Source organism: Chiloscyllium plagiosum, unplaced genomic scaffold, assembly GCF_037043375.1.
Source record: "Chiloscyllium plagiosum isolate Xiang-an unplaced genomic scaffold, Cpla_swu_hap1 HiC_scaffold_13, whole genome shotgun sequence".
Classification (NCBI taxonomy): Eukaryota; Metazoa; Chordata; class Chondrichthyes; order Orectolobiformes; family Hemiscylliidae; genus Chiloscyllium; species Chiloscyllium plagiosum.
Window position 1 is genome coordinate 41268463 of NW_028270151.1, and position 22494 is coordinate 41290956.

General features: G+C 45.1%; 1 protein-coding gene and 1 long non-coding RNA gene across 2 annotated transcripts in view; one reads left to right on the forward strand and one right to left on the reverse strand.

Moving 5' to 3' along the window:
- Positions 1-12245: 12245 nt before the first annotated feature.
- On the reverse strand, positions 12246-16539 carry LOC148148305 (uncharacterized). Its single transcript, XR_015759180.1, has 2 exons — positions 16496-16539; positions 12246-13230 (listed from the first exon to the last, which is right to left on the reverse strand). It is a non-coding gene; the product is annotated as an uncharacterized LOC148148305 (long non-coding RNA).
- A 63-nt stretch (positions 16540-16602) lies between these two features.
- LOC122556382 (zgc:153039) overlaps positions 16603-22494 on the forward strand; it is a 119937-nt gene continuing 114045 nt past the window's right edge. Inside the window, exon 1 of the mRNA XM_087993556.1 lies at positions 16603-16881. Within this exon, the coding sequence (XP_087849682.1) occupies positions 16698-16881 (184 nt within the window). The 5' untranslated portion in view covers positions 16603-16697. The remainder of the gene's footprint in view (positions 16882-22494) is intronic.

The following is a 22494-nucleotide window of genomic DNA, read 5'->3' on the forward strand; positions in this document are numbered from 1 at the left end:
TGTTTTTGAAGCTGGGCCCCGCCTGCACCTAGGGCGGCTGCTGCTGGGGCCCCACCTGCACCTGGGCACACCCACTCATGCTTCCCTGAAGACAACACCACAAGCCCCACCAGTGGGGTCTAAGCCAGGGGCTTCTCGTGCCTCGGTTTCTGCGGGGCAGGGGGTTGAACATCTGACTGGACAGAATGTGGAAGAAGACTCTATGTGCCAAGTTCACCCCTCATGGAGACAACTCCATCCCCTCCCTCTAAATTGGACTGTCGCCCTGCCCCACCCTGGCATGAAAATGCCCCTGTGGCTGTGCCGGCGTCCCCCAGGTGTGGGAACTCTGACCCCCAGCCATCCGATTCTGTACCTGATCCCTGCCCCATTGCAGCGACCCCTGGCCCAGGCACTACCCCACTCACTAGACCCCTGCCCCAACCTTCGGTAACCCACTGCTGCCTTCCACCCTGCAGCAGCTGTGTCTCTGGGCCCTGGGCAGGAAGCTGGGGCCCTGCCCTACCCACCATGACCTGATAACCCAGGGGCAAGACACAGCTGGCTCTCCTGACCCTTGCCACATCCCTTGCCTTCCCCAGCCAATTGTATTCTGTGACATTCTGGGGGGGGGGGGGGGAGGACCCTCAGGCCCCAATACCATCAGGGTGGGAGGGGAGGGGAGGGGAGACTGTTCCCTACAGGCACTGTCACCTCAGAGGAGGCACCACCCCTAGGAGTAGGAGGACTTCCCTGTGGCATGCTGACAGTGCTGCCCCTCCCAAGGGTGTGTGCCCGTGGCGCCTCCCGCGTTTCCTGCACCGGGGCCTGACCTACCTGGAATCCAGGGGTCAGCAGAATCCCCTGCTGCCACCGTTTCACCAGCCCCCGGGGACAGGCCTGCACCCCATGTCGGCCAGGTGGGGGTTGTAATAATAACAATAACACTTTTAATATTGCTGGGTCATCGAGCAGTGGAAGTGAGGACAGTGTTATCCTCACTCCTTCCTCCTAGACTGTTTTCCCGGATGCCTTGGCACCGGGGAGAGGACCTCTTTCCCCGAGGAATTGGGCGTCCTGGTGTCGGGTGAGGAGCGGGGCTCCAAGCCTCCATCGCCAAATGACCCAACCTCAGGGCACTGAGGAGGTTGTGCCTGGGGGTGGAGTCGCAGGGGGTTTGAGGTGAGGTGGCGGTGCTGAACCAGCCCCCGCTCTCACGATGGCGGGGTGGGGGGTGGTGACTGAGGACGACTATTTGGAGGATGGTTCGGGTTTGCTGGTGGGATGACATTGAGTGGTAGCGAGGGTGACCAGTGTCAGGGACGTGCTGGGTGGCAGGGGCCTGAGCTGGACGCTGCCACAGGACATAGCGAGCAAGGCAGCGGTAGACATCCGGTTCATGGCCACTGCCATTTGTTGCCTTAGAACGGCAGTACTAGGACCCAAGACAGTGCACCAGTTGGAGGATGCTCATGTGTGTGTGGTGGAATACCATCTGTGCTTACCCCTGCCCGGACAGAATTTCATATTGACCCCAGGATCCCATACTTCCCCCGGGAACCTGTGCCCCATAACCTGAGCCACCTCCAGAATTTTAGTTTTACCCCTTTTGGGAAATAAAACAACGGCCCCTGTGTCAACTGTTGCTGCACACCGTCCACCTCTTTTCCCTCATCAACTGCTCGGACACACCTTGGTGTGCCCATTTGCCTCGGGCGGTGGGGATGCCCAGTGGAGGGCTCTCTATGCGGGAGTCCTCCCCCTTTCTCTCGGGCATCTGGGGTGGAGGGTGCTGCACGCAGCAGTCCCTGCAACCGCAGATTGCGGTGGTTCGGACTCCTAGCCCAACTGCTTGTTCTGTGGTGCTGTGAAGTCCATAGACCATATGTACATTTGGTGTGGGTGCTTGCACTCCCTTTTTGATTTTCTTAAAAACCTTCTCTATTTTTGGTTGCACTTCAGTCCCACGCTCCTGATCTTTGGGCACCCGGTACAGAGGTGGGGCAGATAGGTCAGAAGACCTCCTTGTGGGTCTGCTCCTGGACCTGGCCATAGACAGGTCCTGGCAGTGGACCGTGGAGGGGGTTGTTGGGGCTGGCTGACTGCCTGCCCCTCTTCTGAGGCTATGTTAGAGCCTGGGTGTCCCTGGAGAAGGAGCACGCGGTGTCCACCAACACCCTCGGGATTTTCAGAGAAAGGTCGGCATCACAGGCAGTGGAGTGTATAATTTCTTTTTGGAAAGCAAGGTCTCCAGGTTATATACTTTTTATTTGTCCTAAACTGTGGAGATTCTGAATCTCCTGGTTATATTTCATTCCCCTTTGTTGAATGTGCAGTGTGTGACACAGTGAAAGACAACAAGTGTACAAACCTTTACTAAGTTTCCCAGGAAGAAGGGAAACACCCAAATAGCCATCAAATGGCAACGCTGCGTGATCAAAAAGTTAAGGGAAAGGCAAGGATTAAATCAAAATAGAGTTGGAGGTGGACGAAAAGCACTCCACTCCCTGCGGTGCCTACCTCTCTCTGAACAGCTTGATGGTGCTGGTAGACACCGCATGCTCCTTCTCCAGGGATCCCGGGCATGAACATAACCACAGAAGAAGGGCAGGCAATCGGCCATAATGACCCCCTCCATGGCCCGCTGCCTGGACCTGTTTATCACCAATTTGGCCAGGCCCAGGTGCAGACCAACATGGAAAAGGGAGTGGAGTGTATTATTTTCCCCCCTCCAACTCTATTTTGATTTAGTCCCTGCCCTCCCCTTCACTGTTTGATCACGCAGCATTGCCCTTTGAGAAGGGCACTGCTTCTCACTGGCCACTTGGGTGTTTCCTTTCTTCCTGGTGGTGGTGATTTATCCACCTGTTATTCTCCATTATGCCCTACACCTGCACACACGTGACATGGGTGCTGGGGAAAATAAGCACTACCACGTTAGAGGTTCTGTTCACTGATCCAGCTTCCTCAGCGTGTCAAGGACTCTCTATTTGTGTCAGGGAAGAGACTGACTCTGTGCCGGCTGCCCACATCCAGTTTGCACTGTGCGGAGGAGAGTTTTCTTTCTTCCCCCTTGTCGAGGGTAGACTTGCCTTCTGTTTTCTTTCACTTTGTGAAATTTTTCATTTTCCTTTCCTTTATTTGAACTATGTTCAGCTGCACAGGCAGCTACCACCACCACCACTGCTGCTGCTGCAGCCTAGGCCTCTCCAATTTCTGGGCCTGCCCCCATTGTTCCTGCCTGGACCTACTTCCACTGCTGCGATCTAGGCCCCACCTAAACCTGGGACTGCTGTTGTTGCCGCCTGGGGCCTGCCTCTACTGCTGTTGCCTGGGCCCTGCCCAAAACTGGACTAATGCTTTTTTTTTAATGAACAGAAATAAACAAAGAAAAGCCAGAAAACAAACAATCACAATAAACAATAAAGACAACCAATAATTAAAAATAAATTCCTCCTCAGTAGGAAGACACCAACAACAGTAAATAAGATATACTGACTGGGTAGTACCAGGCTATTCAGAAGTCAGTCAGTCTCCTCTCTGGGACTGCTGCTATTGCTGCCTGGGCCACACCTACACTGGGGCCTGCCTCCACCACAGATGCCTGGGCCCCCTGAGGGACTGTTGTTGTTGCTGTGCTGCTGCTCCAGCCTCCTAGTGTCATGACCACCATCACCTGAGGCCCATGCAGAGGAAGAACACTTGGGGTCACCCAGCAGCACACTATGGCGAGCCCAAGAGCAGCAGGCACTAGCTGCACCTGTGCTGGGGTAGCCGCTGCCTTATGCTCGGCTGCACCAGCTCCAGCTGCAAATACTTCCCTCTTCAGGCACCTAATTAAATGCCTAGGGGTTAAGGCCTATCCCCACCCAAACATGACTATAGAGGCTTGCAGTAAGGTCATGGGTAGTGTGGTCAGCCCACTAGCCATCTGTGGGAGGACCTGCTGCAGGTCAGCCAATAGGACACTGGAAGGCTCGATGCTCCCATCACTTTAGAGGAGCTGACCGGCGCTCTCGAAGAGCAAGTCCCTGGGCCTGGAAGGGCTGACTGTGGAGTTTTTCAGGGCATTCTGGGATGTCCTGGTGAGCACCTACGCACAGGTCCTGGGGGAGTGTCTTACTGCTGGAGAGCTGCCCCTTTCTTGGCTCAGGGCAGTCATCGTCATGCTGCCGAAGAAGGGGGACCTTCATTCACTAGAGAACTGGCATCCAGTCTCCCTCCTCAGCACACATTCCAAGATATTCACTTAGGTGTTGGCTTCTCGCCTGGCTTTCATGCTGGCCCACATGATTCACCCAGACCAGTCCTACACAGTTCCGGGCCGGAGGATACACAATAACATCCATCAGGTCCAGGACCTGATCCATTTCTGTTGACAGGCTGGTCTGCTGAGCGCTTTCCTGTCTCGAGATCAGGAGAAGGCGTTTGACAGGGTCAATCATGAGTATTTGCTCGGGGCTCTGCAGGCATTCAGGTTTGGGATACAGTTCGTCGCCTGGATCCGGCTTTTGTACACCGCCGCAAAGTGTCTGGTTAAAATTAACGGGTCCCTGACAGCAGTCCTTCGCTTTGGGAAAGGAGTACGTCAAGGCTGCCCCCTGTCCAGCCACCTGTATTCCCTGTGAATGGAACACTTTCCTGTGTGAGGAAGACTCCACTCCCTGAGGCTATGGTGGGATGTGGGTAAGGCTCACGCCCTGTTTTCTGTCACAAGTACATGAGAAGGTCGACAAAGAGGGGGAATTCCAGGATCAAGGAATTGGAGAAGGAGGTGTTCAATTTGGAATCACGTCTCGGTCAGCCCGACACAGACCCAGCCCTGCACAGGGTGTACGAAGAGAAGGAGGCCGCACTCCGAGATCTGCAGCTCGTCAGGTCCCGGGGCAGGTACATGAGGTCGCGGATCCAGCTCCTCCAGAACCTGGACCGTGGCTCCCCCTTCTACTTGCTGGAACAAAGGTGCAGCACCCATCAGCAGCTCCTTGTGTTGCTGGCCGACGATGGGTCCCTCGGAGGGCATCAGGGCCCAAATTCGCTATACGGCTCTGTTCTCTCTAGATCCAGCCAGTGAGGATGCTCGCAGAGTTCTGTGGGAGGACCTGCTGCAGCTCAGCACGGAGGACGCCAGAAGGCTCAACGCTCCCGTCACATGCTGTCAACTGGCTCTCGAGGAGCAACTCCCCGGGGCTGGATGGGCTGACTGTGGATTCTTCACAGCGTTCTGGGACGTCCTGGGAAGCGACCACGGACAGGTCCTGGGTGAGTGTCAAGTGAAATGTGTGGCATAATTCAGTTGTGTTGTAAAAGATAGAGAAATAATAGAACTAGGAATTTGCTAATCTAGGAATCGAACATTTCTCATAAATATTTTCAGTTAATATAAATGGATACTTTAAAGCCAAGGGAGCTTGCAGCAGTCTATTTTTTTCAAAAGAATGCTTTCCATGGAAAATTAACGTTAGCAACAATCCCTCTGCAAAGAATGCAAATAACTTGAGATTTGTCCTAAATTGAAAGGCCTTAGGGATGTAAAGCAGATGGAACTAGTTCAGAAATATTCACAAACGTCTTCAGTTTTAGTGTCATGGCATTTTAAAATTGAACTAAAATAATTTTATAAAATCAATTTTCAAGGGAAAATTGCATTTCCCAAATTGCATGCCAAGTCACAAGCTTTCTAAAATGTAGACACATAATCCCTAAATTGTATCATAAAATAGTAATAACATTGTGCATATTCTCAAAGATAATTAACCCATTTATTTCAAGCCTGCTAAGCTTGTTGCTAATGTGGGTAATGAATAGATCCTGTATTTGTGATCTGGAACTGTGATCAATGAAATTATTGTTTTAAAATACAATCAGGATCAGATCATTTGTTTCTCAGCCATATTCTATCAATATGTACCCTCTTTATTGTAATGTGATGTGGTGTAAAGTTTGATCAGGCAGTATTTGTCAGATGATGGAATTTCTCAAACCATTGCCCAATCAGCAAGAGGAGCCACTTAGGTGTTTTAACCAAAGCACTAGACCTTCTATTTTGCCACAGGCATTTGGAAGCTTACAACAAGAAAGTTGGGCTGATTTCCTTTCATGGTCTTCTGTGCCAATTGGAATTATGTCCCCAAGGTCATATCACCTTATTCCTGCCACTCACTCAGCCCTCTCAAATCCAGCTCCCTACTCTCTTTCCCTTCAATGTGGCCTGCTAGCTGGCCACACTGATATTCCGATATACTTTCAGCCCAGCTTCCATTAGCTGCTCTTCTTCAGGGATTGGTTTCGTTCCAGCAATGGACACCAACAGCATTCAACACTGCTGGCATTTGAGTGCTGCCAGACATCCAATTGACCAGCAGTTCTTTAAGGTAGAATTTCCTTATCAGAGTCAAAATGTATGACGCTGGAAAAGCACAGCAGATTAGGCAGCATCCGAGGAGCAGGAAAGTCGGCGTTTCGGTTAAGCCATTCATCAGGAATGTGGGGAGAAGTGGGCTGAGAGATAAATAGGAGGGTGTGGGTGTGGTAGCTGGGAAAGTGACAGATAGATGAGGGTGGGGGCTGATGGGGTTAAGTCAGAGGGGTGGGTGGAGTGGATGGGTGGGAAGGAAGATGGCAGGTAGGACAGTTCAGTGTGTTTGGAGGGTCCCAAGGCGGAAGGTGAGGCATTCTTCCTCCAGGCTTGGATTTGGCAGTGGAGAAGGCCAAGGATTTGCACGTCCTTGGCAGAGTGGGATGGAGAGTTAAAGTGGTTAGCCACAGGGTGGTGGGTTGTTTGGTGCATGTGTCTCATTGATGTTCACTGAAACATTCTGTAGAGTGGTGCCCTGTTTCCCCCATGTAAAGGAGACCCCATAGAGAGCAACAGACATAGTAGATGAGGTGCTTCGATGTGTTGGAAAACCTCTGTTGGATGTGGAAGGATCCTTTGGGGTCTAGGATGGAGGTGAGGGAGGAGATGTGGATGCAGATTTTACACCTCTTATGGCAGCAAGAGAAGGTGCCAGGAGGGGAGGGTGGTTTGATAGGGGGCGTAGACCTAATGAGGTAGTCGCAGAGGGATTGGTCTCTGCGGAATGCTAATAGGGGTAGGGAGAGAAATATACCTCTGATGGTGGGGTCTAATCATAGGTGGCGGAAATGGCGGAGGATAATGTGTGGTATCCGGAGATTAGTGGAGTAGAAGGTGAAGACGAGAGACGGTTCTATCTTTGTTGTGGTTGGAGGGATGGGGTTCAAGGTCAGAGGTGCAGCAAGTGAGGGGATGCGCTGGAGGGCATTGTTGATCACGTGGAAGGGGAAATTGTGGTCCTTGAAATAGGAGGCCATCCAGGATGTCCTGGAGTGGAATTGCTCTTCCTGGGAGCAGGTATGGCTGAGGCAGAGGAATTGAAAGTATGGGATAGCATTTTTACAGAAGTGGGGGTGGGAGGAGATGTAGTCCAGGTAGGTGTAGGGGTCAGTAGGTTTGAAGTAGATGTCCATGTTGAGTCGCTCACGGGGGGCTGGAGACGGAGGGAGGTGTCCAAGATGGTCCGGGTGAACTTGAGGTCAGGGTGTAAGGTGTTCATGAAGTTGATGAACTGTTCAACCTCCGCGTGGGAGCGAGAGATGATGCAGATGCAGTTTTCAATGCAGCAGAAGAAAAGGTGGGGATGGTGCCAGGATAACTGTGGAAGATGGACTGTTCCGCACATCCGACGAAGAGGCAAGCATAGCTGGGGCCCATCTGGGTGCCCATGGCTACCCCTTTGATCTGAAGGAAATGGGAGGATTCGAAGAAGTTGTTGTTGATGTGAGGGCCAGTTCTGCCAATCGAATGAGTGTGTTGATGGAGGGATACTTGTTGAGTTGCATAGAGGAAGAAATTAAGGCTTTGGAGGCCTTCACTATGCCGGATGGACATGTGCAGGGATTGGATGTCCATGGTGAAGATGAGGCATTGGGAGCCAGGGAAACAAAAGTCATAGAAGATGTGGAGAGTGTGGGTGTTGTCCCAAATGTATGTGGGGAGTTCCTGGACCAAGGGGGACAGGACGGTGTCAAGATACAAGGAGATACGTTTAGTGGGGCAGAAGCAGGCAGAGACAATGGGTCGAATGGAGCATAAAATTGTGTTGCTGGAAATGCGCAGTAGGTCAGGCAGCATCAAAGGAATAGGAGAATCGACATTTCGGGCATAAGCCCTTCTTCAGGAATGGAGCAGTCAGGTTTGTGAATTTTGGTTAATAGGTAGAACTGGGCGGTGCAGCATTTCGGAACAATGAGGTTGGAGGCTGTGAATGGGAGATCTCCTGAGGTGATGAGGTTGTGGTTGGTCTGGGAGATGATGGTTTGGTGATGGGAGGTCAGATCGTCATTGAGGGGGCATTAGGAACAGGTGTCCGTGAGCTTCCACCTGGTTTCAGCAGTGTAGGGGTCTGTGCACCAAACTACCACTGCGTTCCCCTTGTCTGGGTTCAGTGGTGAGGTTGGGGTTGGAGCAGAGGGAGTGGAGGGCTGTGCCTTGTGAAGACGGGAGGTTGGAGTGGGTAAAAGGGGCGGACGGGTTGAGGCGGCCAGTGTCACGGCAGCAGTTGGAGGTGAAGAGGTCAAGGGCGGGTAACAAACCAGCACGGGGTGCCCAGTAGATGAAGTATGTTAGAGGTGGGAGAAGGTGTCCTCAGAGAGTGGGTGGGATTCCCAGTGGAACAAGTAAGTGCGGAGGCAGAGGTGGCAGAAAAAAGTTTGATGTCTCAATGCGTGTGGAATTTGTTGACCTGGGAGCATAGTGGGATAAAGGTGAGACCTTTACTGAGGACTGATTGTTCATCTTCAGTGAGGGGGAAGTATGGGGGATCGTAAAAACTCATCAGGGCTGTGGACTCGGACTTGGTGTAGAGCAGAAGTTGGGAGAGTAGGCCGAGATTGTCTGGAATGGGTGTGGCCATGGTATCATAAGGACTTCCTTCTCAGTAAGGAATGAAAGTTTCATCTTTAACCAATTAATTAGAGAGCAAAGTTTAAATGGCTGTGGAGCTGCTGTGATTGGTAGCACAGTACGTATTCTGTCATGGTTCTCCCCCGACTATTTGCCCAAGATCGCTAACTTAAGGCACTTAAGCATCTCAGTAGGCCAAATGGAATGCCTCCCTACTCCACTCATCCCATAAAATGGGAGACAGGTCAGTGGGGATTTTAAACGCACCATGGCTTCAAACTCACCCACGGGGGAGTGTAAAATCTCATCTTGGCTTTTTAATTGCAATTTCATAAAAATAAGGTGTTTTACAATGACAATAAATATTTAGGCCTTTTCAAAAATTGGGGGTTCTGCCAAAGGAGCAGCAAACAGTGAATGCTGAGGCCTTACTAAAAAACGAAGCTATGATTACAAAGCAGTAACATGCAGAGCAATCCAGAATATTTACAAAAGAACAAACAGGCTATCATGATGGTGTTAGAAAAGAAAAATGAAAAAAAAAACTAAAGCAAATGAGTGGTCTTCGTGGTCCAAACACTGTGGTCAATGTTGTACTGTAGTTTAGTATGTTCACACAGTATGTGTAGGAGTTGTCTTCTTTCCTTTCTAAATTTTCTTCGCAATCATGATTTCATATTCTTATTAGGAAAAGTTAACTAAAGCAAAGGCATGCCAGCTTTTTATCCACAGGAAGTGTTATTAAAGCACCAACTGAAATTAAGATTTATGATGTTTTAAGGAAGAAGCACTTTTCCCTATGCTCTGGTGTCTCTTTTTGACATTCTGGCAAAAGAGTTTTGAACGGAGGAGGTTGTTTTTCCCAGAAATTCTGCACTCCTTTATTTGTTTCACTAAACTTGATCCGCAGTGTAGGTTCATAGACCACATGTCTGAACATATAAAATGGCTTGATTTGTTACTATCTGTATCAAAACACATATACACCCAAAAATCACAGGTAGGCTATATATGGATTGTAAATACAATAAAACTTTAATAAAATCTATACCAATTAACTGTGTGGTGCAATAGTGATCCTTCGTGCAACCAGCGCTAAAATATGGTTGGAACACAATTTTAATAATGTAGAAATTTGAACTTATTGTGAGTGAAATACCACAATTTGCTTTTCTACCTGTTCATCTCCTACTGAAATGTTTAAAAATAAAAAAAACTGACCTTGTTATTGCTTTATCAACAAGAACTACTAATAAAAGCTGCTGCTGTTGTGGTTAGTTAAGAAATCAGTACTTCCCTTTAAATTTCAGGAACCTGAAAACTAGCAAATGAAACCTACTGATTTGTTGATAGCAAAGTCAGTGAATACGTCACAGTTGGTAAGAAACAGTGCAAGGTATATACTGATTGATTTAGGTGTAGATGAGCAAAAACGTTAGTAAAATTCAGAAAACAAAGTATCTGAAGTTTGGACTAGCTGTGGAAGGAATTGCCAAAAGTGAGAGTAGAAACAATTAGGTCTTGACTGTTTTGCATCAGCCACTAATTAAAACATGGGCTGCTTCCTCCTGAAACGTGAACTCTTCTATCGTGTGGTTTGATGGCACACTATGAGTTTGAGTTTAAGTTCCAATTAGACTGGTCAAGGAGAAATAAAAGTCAAAAACTGTCTTCAGACTGAGACTTTGAAGTAACACTATTTATCATACTTTATACTAAATGCTGCTATGTATAGTAATCATAGATCCATCCAGTTCTTTTATTATAGTTGTAGTTTAAGGACCAAACAATCTTCTTTGTGAGTTAATGTTCATGTGTTCATGTCAGTCTTCCAGAGAGAGAATGTGTAGTCTGGTCCAACTTGGTCTTGTGAGTTATAACTCTGCCCAAACTGTGGTATTTATGTTCAGTGATGTGAGGGTTTATGACATCATCGCAAGATTGCTCCATAGTCCCAAAGCCCTTAAACAACAGGAACTACCTTCAAATGCCAATGACAGCAGGATTTGAGAGGAAACTATACAAAGGATTACCTATTTTTGAAGAATTGGACTTAAGGTGTGCACATTTTGTGACTAGAATAGTTTCACAGGTGTCAGTGTTGGGGATGAAACTATTCACATTTTACATTAATGTTCTGGATGAAGGCATCGTTGTTAGGTTTGCAGATGACACAAAGATAGGTGGAGGGACAGGTAGTGTTCAGGTAGCAGGAGGTTGCAGAAGGACTTTGACAGGCTAGGAGAGTGGGCAAAGCAAGGGCAGATGGAATACTATTTGGGAAAGTGTGAGGTTATGCAATTTGGTCAGAAGAATGGAGGTGTAGACTGTTTTCTACATGGAAAAGTTTTGGAAATCTGAAGCCCGAAGCAAATTCTAGTTCAGGATTCTCTTAAGGTTAACATGCAGGTTCAGTCGGCAGTTAGGAAAGCAAATGCATGTAAGCGTTCATGTCAAGAGGGTATTTTTGATTATGAACTGAAATGGGAAATTAACTATTTTAAAAGCTAAGGATTTTGAAGGATTCCTGCACTACCTAACACCAAGTTACCTGACACTCATTACAAGTGCTGTTTACACATTTGTTTGTTCAAGCATTGGGAAAGCCTAGTTACAGATTAAACGAAGCCAGAAGTTAATATACAAATATAGGTTTGACCAGCAACAAGTGGCTGATTGGTCTATGAAATGACCAGTTATCAATAACAAAGGTATTGTGCCTGTCTTCAACAATGTAATTGGCTCCAAGGAAGCTGAACATCTTGGGGGTGTGAATGTTCAGATCAGAAGTCATAAGACTCAGGAATGGAAGGAGCCATTTTGCTCAGCATGAAGACAGCCAGTTTACTTCTCCTCATTAGTGCCTATAAGCTGTGACCTCCAATTTATAAATGTGAACCAGTCACCCTGTATCTCTTGCAGACCAATGAAAATATCTGGAAAGGAAAATCAATAAGCAACATTCTAACTAGTGAAAGGGTTATCTCAGCAAATCACGAGAACAAGAAACATTGAACTGCTTCCAGTCTTTCTGTACACACAGAACACCCTTTTTAAAATATGTGTTGAAAAGTTTTATAACGTTTTAACGGGATAGCGTTTTAACTAATGGAGTTATATGTTGATGGTTCATGTGTACCTGTTTACCTGTAGCTTGAATTTTATTCTTTATTTGTAATAAATAGTAACCTAAAATCTTTAAATTTTGTGACAAGTTAACATGCTACCTCAGTGAAGCGCAAGACATACACTGACATCAATGGAAATAAAACCATTATAGATGGAGAATGGGCAGTTTGAATTGGAAATGGACAGGTTTAAATCACGTGTAGTTAACTAGTTGTCTTTTGACCCTTTTATTAGTTTATTTAGATCACTCAGATCAATATGATACACTCAGAATAATAATTATTTGTGCATTTCAAACCAGTGATCTGCAAATTTATGCCTGCCTTGAGTCACAATTATGTTTGACGCCCCATAGCTGGAGCAACCCTGCAGTGGACAGATCAGAAAACTCCTCTAGCCTCCCTGGATAGGACACAGCAACATCATAGTCAAGATCCAAAGCTCCTTCATTGGTGGCAACGTTTGGTCCCTGATGCTAAGAAAGCCAAAGATCCTCAAATAGTGCAAATAATACTTCTAATTGCTGGCATCATGGCCTGCATGGCTTCTTTTGGTCAGAAAGGCATAAAACAAGCAAAATATTGTCGTGCCGAGAGCTTTCACAGTGGGCATATTGTGATGTTAAACAGCTTCTCAGCTCCAGTGAATGTTCTGTGCTCAGCAGCAACTGGGCGCCTCCCCCATTAGCATCCAAGCCATAAAAGGTCAATCATTCAATTTCCAGGTGAGGCACTTTTGGAAGTTTGTCAAAATATTGTGCCGTAACTTGAAGGAGCTTTGGATCTTGACTATGATGTTGCTGTGTCCTATCCAGGGAGGCTAGAGGAGTTTTCTGATCTGTCCACTGCAGGGTTGCTCCAGCTATGGGGCGTCAAACATGACAGGGAGGCATAGCAGATACTGCAAAGAGCTCTCCATTGTAGAGCAATCCCCTAAAGGTTTAAAGGGGCATTTCCTCTATCTCCACCTCAGCCAGGAGCAATGCGTGGGGCACCTATGGTTCAGCAAGGAGCTGGTCAACAAGCTGTACCATCTCCCCTAACAGGATCTTCAGCCTCATATCATGGCGAGAAAAGCACTGCCAGTGACTGTTGAGGTCGTTCTCAGTTTTTATGAGAACCATTCCCAATGTCACAGATGAGATTGTCAGCATTTCCTGTTCACTGCATCTGAAAGGTGACAGAAGCTGTGATTCCCTGAAACGAAATAGAGGTCAGTTCATTTTTGTCCCTCTTTTAAGAGGTAAGCAGTATCAGTAGACTATTACTTTGCCAGGATAGCAACTTCCCAACAGTGCAAAAAGCCATTACCTACAAAGTGACACTATGGATCTCATTTCCAAACACACATTGTTCCATTCTATTCATGTGTTGTTGGTGTGTCGTCTAAATCCATCATGCTGGTAATTGTCTGTTATTTTGATACCAGCTATGTGGCTTCTTCCTGAGGCTGCCTTTGACGTACCATAAAGAGCTGATGGGTGGCTGCTTGAAAACAAGAGATACCCCCAGTATGTAGGACTGATGACTTGCCTCTGATATCTAACTATGTGAGAGCAGAACCATGACTGAACCATTATAGAACACACTATCGATATTGCCAAGCTGTGTGAACTGCAGGGGGAGCCCTAAAACATTTGCTGGAACATATGTAGTGGCCCTCATAATCTTGCCATCCTGAGACTGCATCCCTTTGCATGAGAAGTGGGAGGCCACTTCAGGAAAAGGAGTAGCCAGATGTGCAAGAGAAAGAGAAGGAACCTGGATTCCCTTCACTCCAGCCAGGCTTTCAGTGAGTGCCTACTGAGAGTCCAGTTCCCTTAGAAGATCATTCCCAAAGCACTATGGCTTTACAATTTCTCTCCTTCCCATCCATCTAATATGTCCCATGCCAGCTTCAACTACATTAAAATGCTGCAACATATATCACCTTTTTATAAGGTCTTTATCCAGCAAAAATATACAATAATGCAAATGAAACAGAGCTATTAAACCTTATGTATTCACTTGTAGCCTCTCGTGCATGTCTTTGTCATAGAATCCCTAAAGTGTGGAAACAGGCCATTTGGCCCAACAAGTCCACACCGATCCATTCCCTTACCCTATTGCACTGCGTTTCCCCAACTAATACACCTAACCTACACATCCCTAAATATTAAGGTCAATTTAGCACGATCAGTTCAACCTAACCTGCACATCTTTGGACTATGGGTGGAGACTGGAGCACCCAGAGGATACTCATATAGACACAGGGAGAATATGCAAATTCCACACAAACAGTCACCCAAGGCTGGAATCGAACCTGGGACCCTGGCACTGCGAGGCAGCAGTGTTAACCACTGAGCAACCATGCTGCCCCTCTAACCTAGTATCCTTTTGCAGTGATCACCCAATGATCAGAGTCGGTGACAAATTGCTGACTTTGGAGGTTTTCTAGCTCTGCCAAAATTGCATGCATTTGTATATGGAGAAAGTGAGGGCTGCAGATGCTGGAGATCAGAGCTGAAAATGTGTTGCTGGAAAAGCGCAGCAGGTCAGGTAGCATCCAAGGAACAGAAGAATCGACGTTTCGGAAGAAGGGCTTATGCCCGAAACGTCGATTCTCCTGTTCCTTGGATGTTGCCTGACCTGCTGCACATTTCCAGCAACACATTTTCAGCTCTGCATTTGTATATGAACTATATGATCCTTGAGTTGTATTGCTGAGAAGCAACAGCAAGGGCATTGATGGTGTGCCAGTAATGCGAGGTTGAATACTGACAGCTTGAGAGGAATGAGGGCTGGCACACAAATAATCTTTCCATATGGCTTGGATGCAACCCACTTGTTGCAGATGATAGGCAATGATCCTAACTTTCTATGGCCCCTCAAGGTATGTACTGAACATCTGAACTTGTGCCTATAAATGTGAGACCAAGCAATGCTGCTTCTTCCTTAGAGATCTGTGACAGTTCCTGCATTTCCTCAAGAGGCTGCAGTGGCTGGTCAGGATTGTTCTTGTTCTTGAGAATTTGAAAACAGAAAATCATAAGGGGAGGGTAAAGGTGAAAGAAGGTGGTGGGGAGGGGGTATAAAACAAGTGATCCATGGTCATATGATCTATAGCTTACAAATCCAGAGAGCAGAATTGATAGGGTGGTGGGATATGAGATGGATCTTAAGTTAACTTGAATCCTACCAAGTGCACCACCCTCAGCCACAGACTGTTCCAAAACTTTGGATATAGTCTCCTTCAGCAGATTTGGGTGATGTGGGTTTGCTTGTCCCCGCTCAGTTTTACTCCACTCATAGCAGTTTTAGACCATCTTATCGCACAAGAATGTCACTGATTGTATTACACTGTGGTGGCAGATCTGTCTGCCAACTGAACAGCTGGAATATGTGGAAGCCATGAGAGATGGGTATGAGGTTGCACCATTGGCTCGAGGACCTGGCTAACGTGAATTATATAATCTGAATTATAGACCAGACTTCTAACAGGAAGGCACTGTTGAGGGGTAAATGGTGGAGCAGGAGTGGTGTATTAAGCACTCTAAAAGGTAGTGGCACAACAAACTTGAGATATCATTTTAAGATACATTCACTCTCCTTGACCACCCACGTGAGGTTATGGAATTTCTTGAGGCACTGTTGCTAGGTACTCAGATGGACTCTTTGTAAATTGGAAACTTCATACACAAAAACAGGACTGAACCAGTATTTGATCTCTTTTCAGCGTATTTAGTTGAAATGGTCCTGGATCATTATTGAGGCCTGCATGGTATCTTGGCTACAGATACTCAGGGATCGAGATTACAGTTTGCAGACTATAATATGCACAATGAAGGCCCTAATTGATTCTAATACATGATTATAGCGTAGTTCATTCAGTAAGCATGGATTCTTGAAATTGGTCATAAACTGTGTGCGAAGAACAGATCTAGTCCACAAGTAGTTGCTTTGCAGGGATAAAGGGAGAAGAATGGTCATAATACAGAAAACAATAAATGTCAGAAACTAGAATGGTGCGTTTCTGTCCAAGCGACCACACAACAGATTAATGGAGCAAAAACCCTGCGATTCAATAAGGCTATAGGAATCCATGAATTCCGATAACACAAGCCGAAAGGCAGTATAGTGAGATACACTGTTGGCAAATAATGCTATCTGGTCAAAACAAAAGGTAGAGCTATTTCAGTTCTGTACAAGAAAGTCACTTAGTTTCTCAAAGCAACGACTATCGTGGAACAATATACATTGAAACCGAAGCGAACAAGGACCCACAGTATTTATCGCCACACATTCAGCTTTGTTCCCTGATTGCAACACAAAGTCGTTCATTCAAGTGCAAAATGACATCCTACAAGTATCCCCTGTTTTGATTGACAATCTACAAAGTGAGGTTTTCAAAAAAATACCCCGTTACAAGAAGCAATAGATTGTGGATTAACAGTGAAACATGAAGTGGTTTCTAATACATTACCACTTCTGCAGGAACGATTTAGTCAGCTATTCAGCTCTAGCAGGAGCGTCATTGCTTGAGAGAATGGGAGGTAGTCATATGAGCAATCACATGATCCAGAGTGAAGGGGGATCTCCATGTAGCAGTTTGAATTGTTTCTATTACAGAGTAGGTATTGACGGTTCCGCCTAGGCTTATAGACACTGCCTTGTGTGTGGCAGCTATGGCTGAGCGGACACCCTTACTCAATTACCGGCTGTGTACAGTGCCCGAACTCGGCAGGAGCACCGCTGCCGGGACCAGGAAGGAGGCTCAGCATCCCGCGCCCAAAAAGCTGTCAACTTTCTTTGGAGTGGTTGTTCCCACTCTGCTGTCGATGTTCAGTGTGGTGGTGTTCCTACGGATAGGTGAGTGCTCATTTCTCTTGGAATTGATCTTGGCCTTTTGTGTTGGAGTTTGTCGCAGTTTGACTGAGGTGAATATTCTAAAACAGGGAATTCCCTCCTGACGTCAGCTGTTGTTGGGTGATACTTGAGTTGGAATCGTGTTTATTCAAATACTATCAGACTTCACTTCAAGCTGCTCCAAAATGGTGACATTTAGCTATGCATCGAATTAAAAAGCGATGTAAGTAAATAGGATATCTGAGATGAAAGCAAGTTGTCGCAGATGCTGGAAATCTGAAACAAACATGTTTGTTTCAGGATATCTGAGCTATGGATTCACTAGTAAGCCAAGTGCTTATTTATTCTGGTCTTTGTTCCTCTTTGAAAGACCATTGGACCCATTGTTTTCTCATTGCCACGCAGAATGTTCCTTCCCAAATGTTTGTCTGATTCCTATTTGAAAACTATGATTGAATCAGCTTTGATCAATTTTTTAATGCAATGTATTCTAAATCATCACAAATGTTCAGATTATTGTCCTCTCTGTCAGTGGATTTATCAAAATGGTTTATCAAAACCTCTTGTTGTTTTGAACACCTACTAAATCACTTTTAACACTGCCTTGAGAACTCTCCTCTCTTCTGTTTGTACCAGGTGAGAAGTGAATTAACTTTCCTTTAGATTTGCTTCTCCCTCAGTCTGTTGCAATTACTATTTTTATTTCCTGCCAACACACTTCAATTAAAACACAGTGCAAATCAAAAATAAGGAGCCAGTTTCAAAGTTTTTTTTGTGAAAGAAAGATGAATCTTGACCCCACCCCCAAATAAAAGTGACATCTATCGCACCACACAAACACAAGGTTTTTAGAAAGTGTCTCTAGTACAGAAGAATAAAAGCTGCATTGTTTAAAAGATCTTGAAGTCCTTATGGTGTTGGCCTTTAATGTGAGATTGTAGTGTTTTTTTTAATGGTTGACTTTTCACTTCAAAATGGTGGTATCTGGGGATATCTTTGAGTTTTTAACGAATGGTTATTTTTTCAGTTTGTTTTTTCACCAGGTGATGTTTTTAAGAGGCAAAGGGAAACAAGCAGGGCAAAAGACTTTCTCTTGTCTATCTATATTTTTCTTTCTCATGTTGCTCAAAAGCAACTGCTGAAATATCATTCCTTTGTGTATTCCTGAGTAAAATTGTATAATTTCTTGCAAGTTGCCCACCTTTCATCTCCCAATAAGTGAATTTGTCATTGCAGAGGTAAAGTGAAACAAGAAATACGGATTGAGCAATATTAATTTTGGCTCAGGTGGGTGTGTTTATTTCACATTGAGGCAAACTTCATGTAGTAAGGCCTACTGAACAAGATATAAGGGTGTAGCTAAATGTGTACATTTCCATGCTGTCACCTTTCAGAGATTTTTGGGAAAATTCCAAGATTTTTGTTCCTGCTCCCCTTTAAGCTGTTCCATTTGGTTCCTGCTGCCTGACCTCATTCTTAAATTAGTCACTTGACCAGTCTGTTTCCTTCAGCAGTATGTTACTACCTTACCCACTTTATTAGCTTTACAAGTTTGTCATTACACTTAATACTGAGTGATTCAGAGATTGATCGTGTTTATCATTTGCACCCTCACTAGATCAATAAGGTCGCGCTGATATTTTCTTTGATCACAGTTGGTACTGCTATGTCATCACAAGGATGCGTTTCTCATTTATCTTGAGGAACAAAGTATTTGTCACCCCTGCTGCTATCTCAGTTGATACCAGTTTTCCAGATGTAGGTTTTCTTTAACTGTAGAGTTTAAGTTCAACCTTAACCAATTACTTACAGTTTATAATTTCCTTTATTTCCTTCAGTGGCATTGGAGGTAATGAATCGTAAAGTACACTTTAGATATGTGGAGTAACCCCTCTCCCAGGCCACCTATAATTCACGCTGTGGCAGAACTTGTCTATAGAATTATCATGAACACGTTTGCATTGATGTACAGCCAAAATCCCTGATATCATTACAAATGTGGCTGTAAATAGGCAGCTAAATATTAATTAAAATTTAATGATGCAAACAAAATGTTGCCCTGAAGAATTTTAAAAAGCATATCAACAAGTGAAAACAAAAGAAGTCACACTCCAATTTGTGGTGACAGAAGTGTGAGTAGTGGTTGTGGGGAAACACTGTCCAAATCTTATGGCTCTGGTGGTTTGAGAGATGTAAAATGATAAACATCACAAAGTGACGAGATCCTCATAATAACTGCTGTGACTCAGACTTTCACAAGAAAACAAATAAACAGAGATATTGTGGTGGACTTCAGTAAGGCATAATCTAACGAGTGAAATGGACACACGTGGCAGGTGATGGTCACTGCAGATGAAAAATGAGATGAATGATAGATGATACTGTTAAATTGTGCAAAAATAGAGAAGCTTTAGAGTTCATGTATAGGAATTCAACTTGTCATGCAACATTCTATTTTAGCTGAAACAAAAACAGAAATTGCTGGAGAAACTTAGCAGGTCTAATGGCATCTGTACAAAGAAAGCAGAGTCAATGTTTCAGGTACAGTGGCTCTGCTTTCTCTCCACGGATGTTGCTAGACCTTTTGAGTTTCTCCATCAGTTTCTTTTTTTTTGTTTTAGATTTCCAGTTTCCACAACTCTTTTTTTTCATTCTATTTTAGTGACTACAAATGATAAATCTACAAGAAATTAATTTTCTTCAATTCTAGGGTCAAATGGTTGCTGATTCATTATTCTCACTGTTGACAACCATATGTTCAACTGTTTAGGCTCTAAAGTTTGCTTTTTTTTCATTCTCAAGAAGTGGGCATTGCTGGCTGGACCAGCATTTGTTGCCCATCCCTAATCGCCTAGAGGGCGGTTAAGAGTGAACCACGTTGCTGAGAGTCTGCAGTCACATGTAGGCCAAGTAAGGACAGCAGTTTCCTTCTCTAAAGAACCAGATGGATTCTTCTGACAATCTGCAATGGTTTCATGGTCATCATTAGACTCTTTATTATTGAATTTTATTATATTGAAATCAAATTCCACACTTGGCCATGATGGGATTCGAACTTGGATCCCCAGGACATTACCTTCAACTCTGAATTAATGGCCTAGTAGTATTAACGTTAGGCTATCGAATTGTCTAGATTTCTCTTCCTAAATTTCTTCAATTGTCTCTTAAATCTTTGCTGAAAAGGCAGGTTTTTTTTGTCATTTACCTTTGTAACCCCTTTTGTGATTCATTGCCAGATTTTTGAAAATGCTATTATAATGCAATTTGGAACCCTTTTATTTTGTTAAAGATGCTTATGTAAAAGCAATTTGTTATATCAGGGTTCTCCTTCAGTGGTTCTGGCATGTTTTTAAATGTTCTCTTGCTGTACAAAAATATATTCTTCTCTGAACTTTCTTGATGTTATGAAGCAATAGATTTGCTACTTTTAAATTAGAGATTAAATTAAATTAAATTAGAGATCAGACTTAGTGTTCACTGCAGTGTTTGATTATGCAGACTTTGGTCTGAATTTGCCAGCCTTAAATTTTGTAGGATTTCAACAGTGAGCAATTTTTAGATGTCAGCTTTGCTCTTGTTTCTGTATTATAAGGTTGTGAATCTTAGCCCCATCCAGAGTAAGCTAACACATCAATGCAGCGTGAGAAGTATGCTCTTTCACATGAGATGTTCAGCCAAAGTCCTGTGTGCCTTTACAGGCAGACAAAAAATGTGGCAAAAAGCAGAACAGGCTCAAAAGGCTTGATGGCAACAGCCCTTAGTCAGGGAACTCTTATTCTATGAGGTCCACCTGGCTGATCTCATCCCAGTCACTGCATCTCTCCCCCTTCTAAGTCCTGGGACGTAGGCCCATTCTTTCTCCTATTGTCTCTAGGGCGTTTTCACACCAGGTCCAGTTCCTCTGACTCTGCCTCGAATACTCACAATGTACCAGAGCATCTCAAGAAATGGTGGTAACTGCATCAAGGCTGCAATATCTGCGGTGTCCATCTCATCTTTAGAGATTTCTTCATTACGAGGTGGATTGGGAGAACACATGTTCTGACAGCGTTACTAACTGTTCTCAGGAGAGAGAGATATTTTGTTCTTGCCCCATTTGAGTTTGCAACTTTCATGTGGTCTCCTTGCTTGATCAGGACCACCTCACCATCCCAAACTTGACACATCACTGGAACTGACCTTGCGCCAACTATGCCTCTTACCCATACAGAGCCATTCCTCTATTTTCAGCACCAACCTTTGTCCCAAAGGAAATTGTCTCTTGCATACAGGATCTTATGTTTGGCTTTGGAGTTCCTACTGCCATTTCAATCTCCAACCCCATGTCCAGGAAGACCAGGATTAATCTGGTGTGGAGTCTTCTCCCCATTAGCAACTCTGTTGGAGCTGTCCCGATAGTTGTGTGGGGTGGTACTATAATCAAACAGGAATCAGGACAGTCTGGTACTGAGTAAAGCTGTAGGCTGTTTCTTTATGCCTGACTTCAAAGTTTGGACTCCCATTTCTGCCAGACCATAGCATGATGGATGGTGTGAAGCTATCGTTACATGCTGAATGCCATTCAACTTTAGGAAATACTCAAATTCCCTGCTGGTAAATGATGGCTCATTGTCTGTGCTGAATACATCCAGTAACCTGTGTACTACAGAAGATGCTCTCAGCTTTTCTATTGTCATCCCTGTGTTTGACAGATGAAATCTATGCACACCCAATCACTTTGAGTAGGCATCCACAAACGCTAACAACAAATAGCCCATGAAAGGACTGGCATAGTTGATGTGTAACAAAATCCAAGGTTCACCCACGAATATCAGGGAGTTGGTGGTAATTTTTGCCCTGGTTAGCATTCTGGGTACTGTGCAGCTATATTGGCTTCCAATCCTGGCAACTAGACATAACATCTTGCCAACATCTGTTTGGAAATCCCTGGAGATCCCTGGGTATCTGGCAGCAACCTTTGCTGAGGACAATTATTTTAGCTCCCCATGATAATATATTGTCCTTTATGATGATCTGGTTTCGCTGGGTCCAGAAGGGTTTCAATTCTGGTCGTAATGGCCCTTTGCCCCCCCTCCCCCCACCACCCATCACCACCAGCTGTTTGTTTTGCGAGGATGGGGTCTTTGAGTCCATACTCTAATATTATCAACGGTGACTGGAAGAGTGTCCAGAAAGGTTAAAACCGGAACGGACCCTAGTGGCAGCCCCACTGGTGTGTCCGCCATTGGAAGGTAGCTCAAGGAATCGACGTTTTCTCATTGGCCCCTCAGGCAGTGTTCCAACTTGTAAATGTACGCACTAGGAATAAGAGTCCACCACTGAATTTGACTTGAAGCTATGGGTGGAACAGCCCTGTCCTCTTTAAGTTATGCCAGTAGGGTGTGTGATCCATTATGATTACACACTCCTGTCCATAAAGTTATTGGTGGAAGTTCCTCCCGCCAAAAATAACCATCAAACCTACCCTCTTTATCACAACATACTTTGGTTCATCATCAGCCAAAGTCCAGGAAGCATATGCTATTGGCCATTCCTCTTCACTCGGCCAAAACTACTCCGATATTGTAGCGGGAGGCATTCCATGTCAGCACCTCATCTTGCTTGGGATCTTAGTGT